General features: G+C 45.8%; 2 protein-coding genes across 2 annotated transcripts in view; both read left to right on the top strand.

Moving 5' to 3' along the window:
• Positions 1–15,702, top strand: part of LOC126263507 (trypsin delta-like) — a 562,206-nt gene that overhangs the window by 410,964 nt on the left and 135,540 nt on the right. The window lies entirely within an intron of this gene.
• Positions 3,624–8,824, top strand: LOC126262753 (trypsin-7-like). Its single transcript, XM_049959564.1, has 2 exons — positions 3,624–4,045; positions 8,264–8,824. The coding sequence occupies exons 1-2, from the start codon at positions 3,662–3,664 to the stop codon at positions 8,660–8,662; spliced, it is 783 nt and encodes a 260-aa protein (XP_049815521.1). The 5' UTR covers positions 3,624–3,661; the 3' UTR covers positions 8,663–8,824.

The following is a 15,702-nucleotide window of genomic DNA, read 5'->3' as shown; positions in this document are numbered from 1 at the left end:
ACCCAAAATAAGGAAAAGTACGAAGTTATTCACATGAGTACTAAAATAAATCAGCTAAATTTCGATTACGCGGTAAGTCACACAAATCTGAAGGCTGTAAATTCAGCTAAATACTTAGGGATTACAATTACAAAAATGGGTCAAATGGTTCTGAGCACTATGGGACTTAACTGCTGTGGTCATCAGTCCCCTAGAACTTAGAACTACTTAAACATAACTAACCGAAGGACATCACACACATCCATGCCCGAGGCAGGATTCGAACCTGCGACCGTAGCATTCGCGCGGTTCCGGACTGCGCGCCTAGAACAGCGAGACCACCGCGGCCGGCTTACAATTACAAATAAGCTAAATTTGAACCATCACATAGATAATATTGTGGGTAGAGCAAACCAAAGACTGCGATTCATTGTCAGAACACTTAGAAGGTGCAACAGGTCTACCAAAGAGACTGCTTACACCAAGCTTGTCCGCCCTATTCTGGGGTATTGCTGTGCGGTGTGGGATCCGCATCAGGTGAGGCCGACGGATGACATCGAAAAAGTACAGAGAAGGGCAGCTCGTTTTGTATTATCGCGAAATAAGGGAGATAGTATCACAGACATGATACGTGAATTGGAGTGACAATCATTAAAACAAAGTGGTTAGACACTGGACTCGCATTCGGGAGGACGACGGTTCAGTCCCGCGTCCGGCCACCCTGATTTAGGTTTTCCGTGATTTCCCTAAATCGCTCCAGGCAAATGCCGGGATGGTTCCTTTGAAAGAGCACGGCCGACTTCCTTCCCCATCCTTCCCTAATCCAATGAGACCGATGACCTGTCTGTCTGGTCTCCTTCCCCAAATAACCCAAACCCTAACCTTCATTAAAACAAAGGCGTCCTTCGGTGCGACGGCATCTTCTCATGAAATTTCAATCATCAGTTTTTTCCTCCGATTGTGAAAAAAGTTCTGTTGGCACCCACCTACATAGGGAAAAATGATCATCATGATAAAATAAGAGAAATAAGGGCTCGCACAGAAAAATTTAAGAGCTCGTTTTTCCCGCGTGCCGTTCGAGAGTGGAACGGTAGAGAGACAGCTTGGTTCAAAATGTTCAAACGTGTGTGGAATCTTATGGGACTTAACTGCTAAGGTCATCAGTCCCTACGCTTACACACTACTTAACCTCAATTATCCCAAGGACAAACACACACAGCCATGCCCGAGGGAGCACTCGAACCTCCGCAGGGACCAGCCGCACAGCCCATGACTGCAGCGCCTAAGACCGCTCGGCTAATCCCGTGCGGCTGAAGGTGGTTCATTGAACCCTCTGCCAGGCACTTTATCGTGAATAGCAGAGTAATCACGTAGATGTAGATGTAGAAAATACATCCTTCATTCCAGTGGAAAGATTTGAGATTGTAAAGCTCCTTTCATTACGTTCTATCCAACTGAGAACCAAATCAGTGTAATACTGGGGACAGACATTCGTCATTGACCAAATAGCAATTACAATTGTACATTTGAAGGAACAATTTTTTCGGTGCTTATATCATAACACCTTCAAATTTTGTATTCTTATGCATGAGGGAACTACGCAAACGGATTGAAATTTATTGGATGTGCCTGTGAGTGTGAGAGTGTGTCGGTGTGACAGTGTGGATGAAGGTGTGAACGAGTGTGTGAATGACAGTGAATGTGAGAGTTTGTGAATGACTTTGTGTGCTTTGTGTGTGTGTGTGTGTGTGTGTGAGAGAGAGAGAGAGAGAGAGAGAGAGAGAGAGAGAGACTGTGTGTACAAGTGCCTGAAAAAATAAAAAAAAACATTGTCAAGGACTGAGTTAACTGGCACCAGGATGTAACACGTGCTTAGTGAAAGGTTGTAGTGTTAGCGATTCTTTTTACACGGAGATCAGCGGTCGGATGGCACTGAGGAGGCCTGATTGTACACTCTGTTTTGACTCTGCTGCCTGAGTTTAGAGTTGAACAGTGTTTGCAATGTTTATTCTAGGATGCAACCACGCCCACCGACGGAAACGTACTCTTCTAGGCCTGCGAGAAGCGAAATGGACGTATCGACGCCGCGCAAGATTAGCCGAGCGTTCTGGGACGCTGCAGTCATGGACTGTGCGGCTGGTCCCGGCGGGGGTTCGAGTCCTCGCTCTTGCACGGGTGTGTCCTTAGGATAATTTAGGTTAAGTAGTGTGTAAGCTTAGGGACTGATGTCCTTAGCAGTTGGGTCCCGTAGGATTTCACACATATTTGAACATTTGAACGTATCGACGTGTTGCTGCACACGCTGGGCACATTGTATTGGCTGTGTGTCGCTGCTCTGAACAGTCGCCTGCGGAACACTGCCATACCTGCAAACCAGGTTTTTGACGTCTGCGTAGTACACACGCATGTCAAGACCGATACCTTCTGAGAACAGCCGTGGCTGACCGAACATCAACCAGGGACGTGATCTGGGAACATGTTGCACCCGCTGCGTCATCAGGGACCATTGGAAACCGTCTGCTCGCAGCAGGAGTACATTCACGTTGTTGCTGGCCAGTCAACCGGTGATGCCATGACATCGCCAAGCACGGCAACTCTGTTGTTGTGAAAAAGTTGACTGGAGGCTGGAATGGTACTCTGTTGTCCTTAGTGACGAGAGTAGGCTCTGTTTGTATCCGAGTGGTAGACGTAACGCGTATGTGGCGTAGATCTGGTGAGCTGCCTAGTCCAGAGTGCATCTGCCAACGACTCACGATTCCCATCCCAGGCTTCATGGAGTGTGAGTGTGTGTGTGCGTGTTTGTGTGTGTGTGTGTGTGTGTGTGTGTGTGTGTGATGGGAACGAGGGGCGTCAGTTGCAACTCGCAATGACATTCGGTGATTTTTTAAGGTAAGGGAACCAGTGTTTGTTGCTACATTCCAGAGACTGTTATCCAACTGCTACTGCCATTCCTTGGACAGGGAGGTGATGGGCTTTAGCAGCAGGACAATGCAGGTCCATGTACGACTGCTGTGATAGAACGTGCTCTTCGTCGTGTATAGCAACTACCCTGGGCAACGACATAACAAGACCTCTCACTGATTGAACACCTATGGGATATGATGAAGCCCAAAGTTGTCCAGTGTCTACAAGAACCACTGCCGAATTCCAGCAAAAGGCACATGATGTTTGCCACAGTCAATCGCAAGATGCCATTCGGCACCTTTATGATGATTTGCGTGGTGAGAATACAGGCCCGCTTTGCGAGCAGATGGGGGTGCATAATATGTTGATTGTGTTGACAGTGTTTACTGTGGCATGTGTGTTTGCGTTGATGTGAATTTATCATCATTTACTGCCATAATGATGAACTGTCACTTCACTTGTTAGTAAAATTACATGGTCCTTGAGATTGCTGAATTTTTTACAGCAGTCTATAGTCACAGTACACTAGTATAGCCATCGTCGAAGTCAACCATCGTGTGGTGTGGCGTCAGCTTAATGGATTACGACATAAAAAACAGACTACTTATGACTGACCCGTGCTGAGATGAGTGAGGTGATACGTAATCTTAAGAGAAGTTACCACTTGACGTATGATTTCAAGTGGGCGGAGATAACGAGATCATTAGCTCCACTTATTTATAGTGCAGCTAGTGTATAAAGACGAACACGGAGCGGTGAGCTACAGGCCGAGTCCGCGATGTTTCGCCTGGCAGTACTGTTCGTATGCCTCCTGTCCCCAGGTTTGGCATCGCCAACCAGGGGCCGGCTGTGGAGGACAGGACAGGCTCGCATCATCGGAGGGTCTGAGGCCAGCATCTCCAGTTTCCCTTGGCAGGTGTCTGTAGAGTCGGCGGGAGTCCACATTTGTGGAGGGTCCCTCATCAGTCCCGACTGGGTGCTGACGTCCTCGTTGTGCCTAGATGGCCTCAACGGCGTTTTCGAGCATATGCTGCAGTTCGTCTCGCTGCGTGCGGGTACATCTACGAAGGGGAGCGGCGGTGTCGTGTTGCTCGCAGCTGAGATATACGAGCACCCACTTTACATCCCCATCACGGTTGATTACGATGCCGCACTCATCAAGGCAAGTCGAATTGCAATTTTATTTCTTAAATTCCTTTTCACTGATAATTACTTGCCGGTCGCGGTGGCCGAGCGGTTCTAGGCACTTCAATCCGGAACCGCGCGACTGCTACGGTCGCAGATTTGAATCCAGCCTCGGGCATGGAAGTGTGTGATGTCCTTAGGTTAGTTAGGTTTAAGTAATTTTTAACTGCTAGGGGACTGATGACCTCAAATGTCAAGTCCCATAGTGCTCAGAGCCATTTGAACCATTCGATAATTACTTAGTAGAAATAGTTTATATTATTTTGCATCATCGTGGCGATTGCCATAATTTTCATACGTTATCATAGATTCCCCAGGTCTTTCCTGAAGGTTAGGTCTACAATCCAAAGTTTTCAAAAAGTGTCTCATGTGAGCTAGATAATTACTCCGAAGCTTTCCTTGTTCTCTGACTTGAGCCCTAATATTGTACATACGTTTCTCTGTACCTTTCCTTTTTTTATCTTTCCCAGACCACCTGCATAGAGCTTGAAGAAATGTCCTTACGGTGGACTGCTGCCTCACTTTCCCAGAAAGTGCCCAAGTTTGATGTGGATGCATGCGAACTTCAGGAACCAAAAACATAAAAATGTCAGAAGGGAAGTCTTTGACGTACGATATTTCACGTCATGTTTCGAATCACCTTTGCTGGAATACTACTATTTTCTATAAAATACTCCATTCGTCTACGAAGCTAAAGTTCAGGTTTCAGATATCGTTAGCAAATATAGCAGTGCACAACACTCACTTGACGTTATTGAGAACCGGAGGAGTAGTTCTGTTGTTAAAAGTCTTATGTGTTACCTGCGATTTGCGGAGACGTTCTTCACAGTGCGAATGAACCGGAGCATACCGACTGAAGACATGCTTCCGCAGCTTCCACACCTGAAAGAGCACCACTTTCATTCGTGTAAATCGAGAGCAGGCGTATCTCCATACAAATCAGCCCAGTCTTAGGGTTCAATGCTTCAGTCGGTTAAAACGGAACCCGTATAGGATCACTTTATTGCCTCTGTGTCCGTGTGTTAAGAAGCCTTTTTCTCAGAAACGGGTAAAGCTATCAAGCTGAAATTTAAGTTAAATACTGAGGTCTATCGTCCCTTGGCAGTGTACAAAAATTAAGCTTCCATGTCAATGCAATTAAAAGTTACGGTCATATACAAGAGAGGCGTTGCGCATCACGGAGAAATTTACTATTGACATTTCGAAAGAGTGCTTTCCGGGAGGAGTCGGACAACATATTATTGTCTCCCATATACATCTCGTAATCATAAAAAGAAAATTCGAGACGTTAGAGCTGATAAAGAGGTTTACCGACGATCGGTTTTCACAAGCTGCATTCGCGAGTCAACAGGGAAGTGAGGGACCGTTGGTGGTACCAGAAGCATGATTCGTCATACACTGTTAGGTGGCTAGTGGAGTGTGATGCAGATGCACATGAAAGCTGCAAGAGATCTGCAGGGCATTATGTATGAAAAATAAGGGTGTTTTAAACAATGAGGTAGATTAGAGAGATTTAGATCCGTGGCTTCACTCCATGTGTTGGAAGGCAGTCGTAAAAAATAGTTCGGATCGCCCCCAAGTAAGAGTATAGAGTGACCTTCCGCCCTCCACCGAAGACAGCAGCACTTTTTGGTCCCGTCATGGATAACCTGAGGGTCCGCATAGTGGGTGTTTACAAAATCCCCTGCGAGTGTGGTCTTCGTACATCGTACAGTCATGCACAGAACACGGAAGGTACACCGGCTGCTACAGCTCAACAAATCGGTTGCGACAGATTTCTGCATCGACACTGGCCACGTTCTGCTGTACGGTAATGTCAGCAACCTCATCATTCTGAGACTCGCTTGTCAAGGAAACTATAGGAATTCCTTTAGCGAAGTGTGTAATTAAGAGAGACAGACTAAAGAAAAATCAAGACACATTCGCAGGATGTCAAATAGTGCAATATGTTTGAAATTTTAAGAAAAATGGGGGTAAGCTGTAGGGTTCTTGCACAATATTGATACTCCAAAAACTCTCATCAAATCCTATAGACAACTAACCACTGCCGGAAAAAAAATTTTTGTCTAGCCTTTTAAAGAATTCCAATTCATTCAAGATTTATTGTTGCAACTGAACATACGGAGTACAAGAAATAATTATCTTTACAAATCTATAGTACAAGCGATTTTGAAGTATCAGGTATCGAACCCTGCTGAAACACCCATATTAGTACGTGGTGTAGCCACTACGGGCCGCAATCAGGCGATGACTGCGAGAACATACCTTCACCGAGGAGTCAAGCAGTATATTGCTCCCTCCTACGTATATCTCGCGAAGAGACCATGAGGATAAAATCAGAGTGATTAGAGCCCACACAGAGGCATACCGACAATCTTTCTTTCCACGAACAATACGAGACTGGAATAGAAGAGAAAACCGATAGAGGTACTCTAGGTACCCTCCGCCACACACCGTCAGGTGGCTTGCGGAATGTAGATGTAGATGCAGACTCTGGTATCCAGTCAATCGTACAGATGGCGAATACTTCCTGGGATACGTATGTCATGCCTGCTCGACTTGTTGACGTAATTAAGTGAGAGTTGTTGATCAAAACCGGCGTCGTCTTTCCAGATGTTCTATTTTTTTTTTTTTTGCACAGTAAAGTGTCATGCTTTACTAGAGTGTGTGTTTTAGCAGCATTCTGCATGATATTAGGAATTCATTAACCTGATACCCTGTGCGTCAAATGACAACACAGAATAAATTGAAAGAGTTGTGACTTAGTACCCTACTGGCCATTAAAATTGCTACACCACGAAGATGACGTGCTACAGAAGCGAAATTTAGCCGACAGGAAGAAGTTGCTGTGATATGCAAATGATTAGCTTTTCAGAGCATTCACATAAGGTTTGCGCCGGTGGCGACACCTACAACGTGCTGACATGAGGAAAGTTTCCAACCGATTTCTCATACACAAACAGCAGTAGACAGCCGTTGCCGGGTGAAACGTTGTTGTGATGCCTCGTGTAAGAAGGAGAAATGCGTACCATCACGTTTCCGACTTTGATCAAGGTCGGATTGTAGCCTATCGCGATTGCGGTTTACCGTATCTCGACATTGCTGATCGCGTTGGTCGAGATCCAATAACTGTTAGCAGAATATGGAATCTGTGGGTTCAGAAGGGTAATACGGAACGCAGAGCTGGATCCCAACGGCCTCGTATCACTAGCAGTCGAGATGACAGGCACCTTATCCGCATGGCTGTAACGGATCGTGCAGCCACGTCTCGATCACTGAGTCAACAGATGGGGCCGTTTGCAAGACAACAACCATCTGCACGAACTGTTCGACGACGTTTGCAGCAGCATGGACTATCAGCTCGGAGACCATGGCTGCGGTTACCCTTGACGCTGCATCACAGACAGGAGCGCCTGCGATGGTGTACTCAACGACGAACCTGGGTGCACGAATGGCAAAACGTCATTTTTTCGGATGAATCCAGGTTCTGGTTACAGCATGATGATGATCACATTTGTGTTTGGTGACATCGCGGTGAACTCACATTGGAAGCGTGTATTCGTTATCGCCATACTGGCGTATCACCCGGCGTGATGGTATGGGGTGCCATTCGTTACACGTCTCAGTCACCTCTTGTTCGCATTGACAGCACTTTGAACAGTGGACGTTACATTTCAGATGTGTTACGACCCGTAGCTCTACTCTTCATTCGATCCCTGGGAAACTCTACATTTCAGCAAGATAATGCACGAGCGCATGTTGCAGGTCCTATACGGGCCTTTGTGGGTACAGAAAATGTTCGACCTCTGCCCTGACCAGCACATTCTACAGATCTCTCACCAATCTAAAACGTCTGGTCAACGGTGGCCGAGCAACTGACTCGTCACAACGCACCAGTCACTACTCTTATTGAACTGTGGTATCGTTTTGAAGCTGCAAGAGCAGCTGTGCCTCTACACGCCACCCAAGCTCTGCTTGACTCACTGCCCAGGCGTATCAAGGCAGTTATTACGGCCAGAGGTGGTAGTTCTGGGTACTGATTTCTGAGGATCTATGCACCCAAATTGCGTGAAAATGTAATCACATGTCAGTTCTAGTATAATATATTTGTCCAATGAATACCCATTTATCATCTGCCTTTCCTCCTTGGTGTCGCAATTTTAATGGCCAGTTGTGTATTTTTCCGCTTTTACAGGTGAACGGCTCTTTCGCACTGGGTCCTAACGTGCAGGCAGTCAGCCTGCCAGAGCAAGGCTATGACCCACCAGTGGGACTGCCGGTGACGATCACTGGTTGGGGCTACAACGTCACTCGCGGCAGCATGTCCAGTGTTCTACAGAAGGTGGACATCAACATCGTGGACCGTGCCCTCTGCCGGGCGTCCTACGTGATTGTAGACGTGACAACGAACATGGTGTGCGCTGGAGACCTGCTGAGGGGCGCTTGCAATGGCGACTTTGGCGGACCGCTGGTCAGTGGTAGCACGCAGATTGGCATCTTATCCTGGACGCTCTTCCCGTGCGAGCTTGGCCTCGACGTCTACGCCAACGTGGGCAGCGTCAGGACCTGGATCAGCGAGGTCTCAGGAGTCTGAAAGGGCGCAGGCCTTATTCATTCTAATCTTGGGAGATCAACGCATATGTATTTCGTACTAATCAACGATCTTTGTTTCCTCAAATAAATATTGATATTTGTACCAAAATATTATATTGTAATCATTTGAAAAAACTCAATAAAGAACAGTCCTATACTTAAACTCCCATACATTTTATTTTACTGTTTCTATCAGAAGCTGAATTAATTAATGGCAATCGCAGACAATAACTGTTGTGAATGTAGTAACGGAATGCTACTGTTAACTCACCCCTAATATCCACTATATTGGATATTAGGGCTGAATTAACAGTAGCATTTAGTTACTACATTCACAATATATACTACTGCTCATTAATTTCAATACACCCTGGTAAATCTGAAATACCAGGGAGTATTGAAATTGATGAGCGGTAGTGTATATTTTGAATCTGAAATACCACTATATATATATATAGTGGATATTAGGGCTGAATTACATCTACATCTACATTTATACTCCGCAAGCCACCCAACGGTGTGTGGCGGAGGGCACTTTACGTGCCACTGTCATTATCTCCCTTTCCTGTTCCAGTCGCGTATGGTTCGCGGGAAGAACGACTGTCTGAAAGCCTCGGTGCGTGCTCTAATCTCTCTAATTTTACATTCGTGATCTCCTCGGGAGGTATAAGTAGGGGGAAGCAATATATTCGATACCTCATCCAGAAACGCACCCTCTCGAAACCTGGCGAGCAAGCTACACCGCGATGCAGAGCGCCTCTCTTTCAGAGTCTGCCACTTGAGTTTGTTAAACATCTCCGTAACGCTATCACGCTTACCAAATAACCTTGTGACGAAACGCGCCGCTCTTCTTTGGATCTTCTCTATCTCCTCCGTCAACCCGATCTGGTACGGATCCCACACTGATGAGCAATACTGAAGTATAGGTCGAACGATTGTTTTGTAAGCCACCTCCTTTGTTGATGGACTACATTTTCTAAGGACTCTCCCAATGAATCTCAACCTGGTACCCGCCTTACCAACAATTAATTTTATATGATCATTCCACTTCAAATCGTTCCGCACGCATACTCCCAGATATTTTACAGAAGTAACTGCTACCAGTGTTTGTTCCGCTATCATATAATCATACAATAAAGGATCCTTCTTTCTATGTATTCGCAATACATTACAGTTGTCTATGTTAAGGGTCAGTTGCCACTCCTTGCACCAAGTGCCTATCCGCTGCAGATCTTCCTGCATTTCGCTACAATTTTCTAATGCTGCAATTTCTATGTATACTACAGCATCATCCGCGAAAAGCCGCATGGGACTTCCGACACTATCTACACTATTAACAGTAGCATTCAGTCACTACATTCATAATATATACTACCGCTCATTAATTTCAATACACCCTGGTATTTCAGATTTATAACACAAATCAAACGTAATTTCTCAGAAAATATAATTATATTACCTTCCACGTATATAATACAATCACAGTCAGTATATTTTACTTTCATCAAAGTATCCTCCTTTGTACTTAATGACTGCCTCACAAACTCCGGGTACGCGATCAGTCAGGTTTTGTAGGTATCATGAATGTATATGATTCGTTAACAATATTCCAGAGATGCTCCTTGCTGGATATATTAACTTCCCTGATCCGTCTGTCCACTTCATCGAAGACCATTTCAATGCGATTACAAACGGGGCTTTGGGACGGCCAAACCATATCATTCTGTACTTTACGTTTTTCCTTTGTTGCATTGTAGTTTGTATCGACCGATGTTTTTGGTCATTATCCTGTTGTAAAGTGAATCCTTTCCGTATTAAGCGCAATACACTTTGTATTGCATGATATCGAAGTATGCTGTGGTACTACTTCTGATCGTTACATCCTTCTATTTTCACAAGGTTGCCAACCCTATCTTCGGCAAAACATCCCTAAACCATAATAGAACCTCCACCGTGTTTAACTGTAGGTAGAACACACTGCTAAGCTACCCTATCCCCGACAAATCATCGAACAAATAACCTCCTTCTGGATCCAAAAATCTCGAACTTCGATTCATCGGTGAATAACACGCTCGTCCACTCTGCCGATGACCAATTACGAAGTTTTATAACCCATTCAAGTCTCTTCTTTTGTATATGGGCCTTAGAAGGAGTTTTATTCATGTGACACATCCTTTCAAGCCTGCTTCACTCAATCTCCTTTTTAATGTTTCTACAGATATAGTTGTGGTGTTCAATTTTACCAAGTCTGCACGAATTTGGCGCACTGTTTTGAATATGTTTCTCTTACTGGTAATTCTGATATATTTATCAACACTTTTTGTAGTTTTACGAGGTCGTCCTGGTCGTGATATGCCCTTATTGTTACCTGTTGTCCTCTGGCGGTGGACGTATTGCACTCCCCCTATAGAAACGCTACACTGTTTCGCAATTTGGCGAATAGATAAACGTGTTTGTCTAAGTGCTACAATTCTAATACATTTTCTTATGGATATCTCCATTCGTGGAGTCATAGTAGCGATGTGCACACTTTAGTGGCCGGCCGCGGTGGCCGTGCGGTTCTAGGCGCTCCAGTCCGGAGCCGCGCTGTTGCTACGGTCGCAGGTTAGAATCCTGCCTCGGGCATGGGTGTATGTGATGTCCTTAGGTTAGTTAGGTTTAAGTAGTTCTAAGTTCTAGGGGACTGATGACCACAGCAGTTGAGTCCCATAGTGCTCAGAGCCATTTGAACACTTTAGTGTCATGAAGGAACTGACGTGCAGGAACAACATGTTATGTATCGTAGCAATGCTTGCCGTTCGCTGCGGACATCCCATCACTACAGGGAACAACCAAATGCAGCGTTCGTCGCAAATAGGTAAACAAACGTATCAGACAGGTACATAACGTTTATGTACACCACATTGTATATATATCGTGTCTGTTCTTATGGACGTGTCTGAAAGAACAGGCACCACATACACTCCTGGAAATTGAAATAAGAACACCGTGAATTCATTGTCCCAGGAAGGGGAAACTTTATTGACACATTCCTGGGGTCAGATACATCACATGATCACACTGACAGAACCACAGGCACATAGACACAGGCAACAGAGCATGCACAATGTCGGCAATAGTACAGTGTATATCCACCTTTCGCAGCAATGCAGGCTGCTATTCTCCCATGGAGACGATCGTAGAGATGCTGGATGTAGTCCTGTGGAACGGCTTGCCATGCCATTTCCACCTGGCGCCTCAGTTGGACCAGCGTTCGTGCTGGACGTGCAGACCGCGTGCGACGACACTTCATCCAGTCCCAAACATGCTCAGTGGGGGACAGATCCGGAGATCTTGCTGGCCAGGGTAGTTGACTTACACCTTCTAGAGCACGTTGGGTGGCACGGGATGCATGCGGACGTGCATTGTCCTGTTGGAACAGCAAGTTCCCTTGCCGGTCTAGGAATGGTAGAACGATGGGTTCGATGACGGTTTGGATGTACCGTGCACTATTCAGTGTCCCCTCGACGATCACCAGTGGTGTACGGCCAGTGTAGGAGATCGCTCCCCACACCATGATGCCGGGTGTTGGCCCTGTGTGCCTCGGTCGTATGCAGTCCTGATTGTGGCGCTCACCTGCACGGCGCCAAACACGCATACGACCATCATTGGCACCAAGGCAGAAGCGACTCTCATCGCTGAAGACGACACGTCTCCATTCGTCCCTCCATTCACGCCTGTCGCGACACCACTGGAGGCGGGCTGCACGATGTTGGGGCGTGAGCGGAAGACGGCCTAACGGTGTGCGGGACCGTAGCCCAGCTTCATGGAGACGGTTGCGAATGGTCCTCGCCGATACCCCAGGAGTTGCTGAGAAGTGGCGGTGCGGTCCCCTACGGCACTGCGTAGGATCCTACGGTCTTGGCGTGCATCCGTGCGTCGCTGCGGTCCGGTCCCAGGTCGACAGGCACGAGCACCTTCCGCCGACCACCGGCGACAACATCGATGTACTGTGGAGACCTCACGCCCCACGTGTTGAGCAATTCGGCGGTACATCCACCCGGCCTCCCGCATGCCCACTATACGCCCTCACTCAAAGTCCGTCAACTGCACATACGGTTCACGTCCACGCTGTCGCGGCATGCTACCAGTGTTAAAGACTGCGATGGCTGACACTGACGGCGGCGGTGCACAAATGCTGCGCAGCTAGCGCCATTCGACGGCCAACACCGCGGTTCCTGGTGTGTCCGCTGTGCCGTGCGTGTGATCATTGCTTGTACAGCCCTCTCGCAGTGTCCGGAGCAAGTATGGTGGGTCTGACACACCGGTGTCAATGTGTTCTTTTTTCCATTTCCAGGAGTGTATATACAGGTTGGTCAGAAAATGTCTGAAACTTTTGTAATAATGTTTCAGGGTAGGTTTCTCTGAGACACCAGTGTTAAGAAAAAAATTCAATACGTTGCGCCGTTTCTGAGTTACTTAGCATTGCAGTTCGGGAATCAGGTCGTCTGAGCAAACCAAACTAAGTACTCATTGGGCAACACCGCACTGGCAGGCCGCTTGATTCGGAGCGCCGGACGCTCCGATTGACTAATTTCAATACTAAATAACTCGGAAATGGCGCAAAGTATCGAATTTTTTTCTGAGCATTTATGTCTCAGTACAACCTGTCCTGCAACATCCATACAAGCGTTTCAGACATTTTCTGGTCATCCTGTATAATTAAGGCGATAACGGCCAATGATCCCTTCACTGCAGGTGCACACCGAGTTCAAACTTTTATGGAAATCGGCGAGATGCCTCAAGTAATGAGGGTAATGAGCAGGGGCACTTCATCAGTAGTGTGTGTTATAAATTGAGAATTTGTGTCTGACAGGAGGCGTGCTACGGTAATTCATGACGTTTTAGTGGCCACTGTGTCCAGATGGCGTATGGTCAGCGCATTTCCCTAGTAAGCGGGAGACCTGGGTTTGAATCCCAGTCCAGTACAAATTTTCAACTTGCCCTAATCATATAAATCAGTGCACCCTGGCAGCTAATGTCTATAATTCCCTTGTGTCTTGAAAATACTGATTTCACACAGTGGCACTATTACAGAAATGTGACAAAACAGTAACAAATAACAATTATTAGGAGTATTTTGCAACGGATACTTAACTTCGGTACAATTTAATACATTGCACTAGATGTCTTAAATCTAATACGATGGAATCTACATAATTTTAGTGTCTCTTGGCAGTCCATGATATTATCGGTATAACTGATACAATGATGTAGGCGCTCTCGGTTGTCCTAGTTGTCCACATAAATAGTGACCCCTAAGTTGGAATGTAGTCTTCACGATACTGTACTGAGATGGCTCCAGGCATTGAACTGAACTACTTGCCTGAGTGCCTATCGTTGCCTGTTTGGGGAAGCATTCTCATGTCTGACATCTACATTTATACTCCGCAAGCCACCTAACGGTGTGTGGCGGAGGGACAAGGCGAAAGCAATGTAGTACGCAGATGACAACGGTCTCTGTGGCGGCGATGCACACCCTAGGCAGACATACACGATTCTCTAAAGGAAGTGGTGCAGAGGCTGGAAGAAGTCTGTGGTTGTGAGAGCCATCTCGAGGCTGGTGGCCAGAAATGAGGGGTGTCAGGCGAGTGGCTGTACCTGTGTGATGGCAGCTTCCCGCAGTGTTTTTTTTTCTTTGTGTAAATATTGCATGGTACAGAAAAACGATTAACACTCTGCCTAACAAAGATGATAGCTCTGGTTAGCGTATAAGCTGCATGTGACGAAATGTTCTTAGTTATTTAGCCTCAAAACGGGCATTACGTGTTCTTTCTGTAAAGGGAATCTGTAGGGAGGAATGGACTCAGTGCAGTGTGGACTTAAAAGAGGTTGAGAATGTGGGGAATCAAACGCTTTAGCTGCATAGTAACAGTGGTGAGTTAGAAGACGAGAGGGGATCCCCTACCCTTACCATCCAGTCCCAAGGTCAAGACAAGTGAGCTTCCGGATGTTCTTATGGCAGGCAGAGTGTTTCACAACAGTGTGGCACGAAAGTTTAATGTTGTTATAGTTATGTAATCTGTTAGTAGAATGATTCAGAGGTATTAAGAAGTGAGAATTACTGTGAGCGTCCTCAGAATAGTAGTTAACTCAAAATATTTGCTTGTTGAGCTAGTTTCGCCTCAGAGTTCTTCACTTCTTCTCTTTAAGAATCATCCAACGTTTCTCTTTGCCATTGGGTTGTATTGTATTGCAGAATTAGTTATCCTATTATTGGACATACCTTGGATATGGTGCGGCCGGATTGGCCGAGCGGTTCTAGGCGCTACATTCTGGAACCGCGCGACCGCTTTGGTCGCAGGTTCGAATCCTGCCTCGGGCATGGGCGTGGATGTGTGTGATGTCCTTAGGTTAGTTATGTTTAAGTAGTTCTAAGTTCTAGGGGACTGATGACCTCAGAAGTTAAGTCCCATAGTGCTCAGAGCCATTTGAACGATTGTTTTGGATATGGTCTTTCCAAATCAATCGTTATTTTTCAGATTTATTTGCAATGGTTTCAACATTTAATTCTTGTCTAATATTGCTGTTTTTATGGTCCTTCTGCAAAGCGGAGGAACTTCATCTCTGATGATTCGATGCCTCGCAGTTGATCAAATGGTAGGTTCCAATACTAACTTTCACTTAGCACCAAAGACAACGATATTACTTTGTAACGTTTAATGAATATTTCGTTCGAGCATTATATTTTAACGTGCGTTGTAAGGATCCGCAGAAATTTCTCAATCTGGCCAATTTTAGCTCTACATCGCCTGATTTGGGAAATTTAAAATTGCACGCTAAATATTGAAACTCTCCTACTTGTTCAATTCTTTATCCATCTATAATGACTTTGGCTCTTATGGGTTCCAATCTTTGAAATGCGTTCACTTTTGTTTTATCTGTCGATATTCTCATTCCGAATTTAGCGGTAATTTGTCACACGGACTGCAAATTTGAACTTTTACTTTAAATTCTCCTATTAATAAGTAGATCGTCAGCAAACAGCATAGGCATTAATTT

Source organism: Schistocerca nitens, chromosome 6 (genome assembly GCF_023898315.1).
Source record: "Schistocerca nitens isolate TAMUIC-IGC-003100 chromosome 6, iqSchNite1.1, whole genome shotgun sequence".
Classification (NCBI taxonomy): Eukaryota; Metazoa; Arthropoda; class Insecta; order Orthoptera; family Acrididae; genus Schistocerca; species Schistocerca nitens.
Note: the sequence above shows the minus strand (reverse complement) of the source record. Positions and strands in the feature narration are given on the sequence as shown.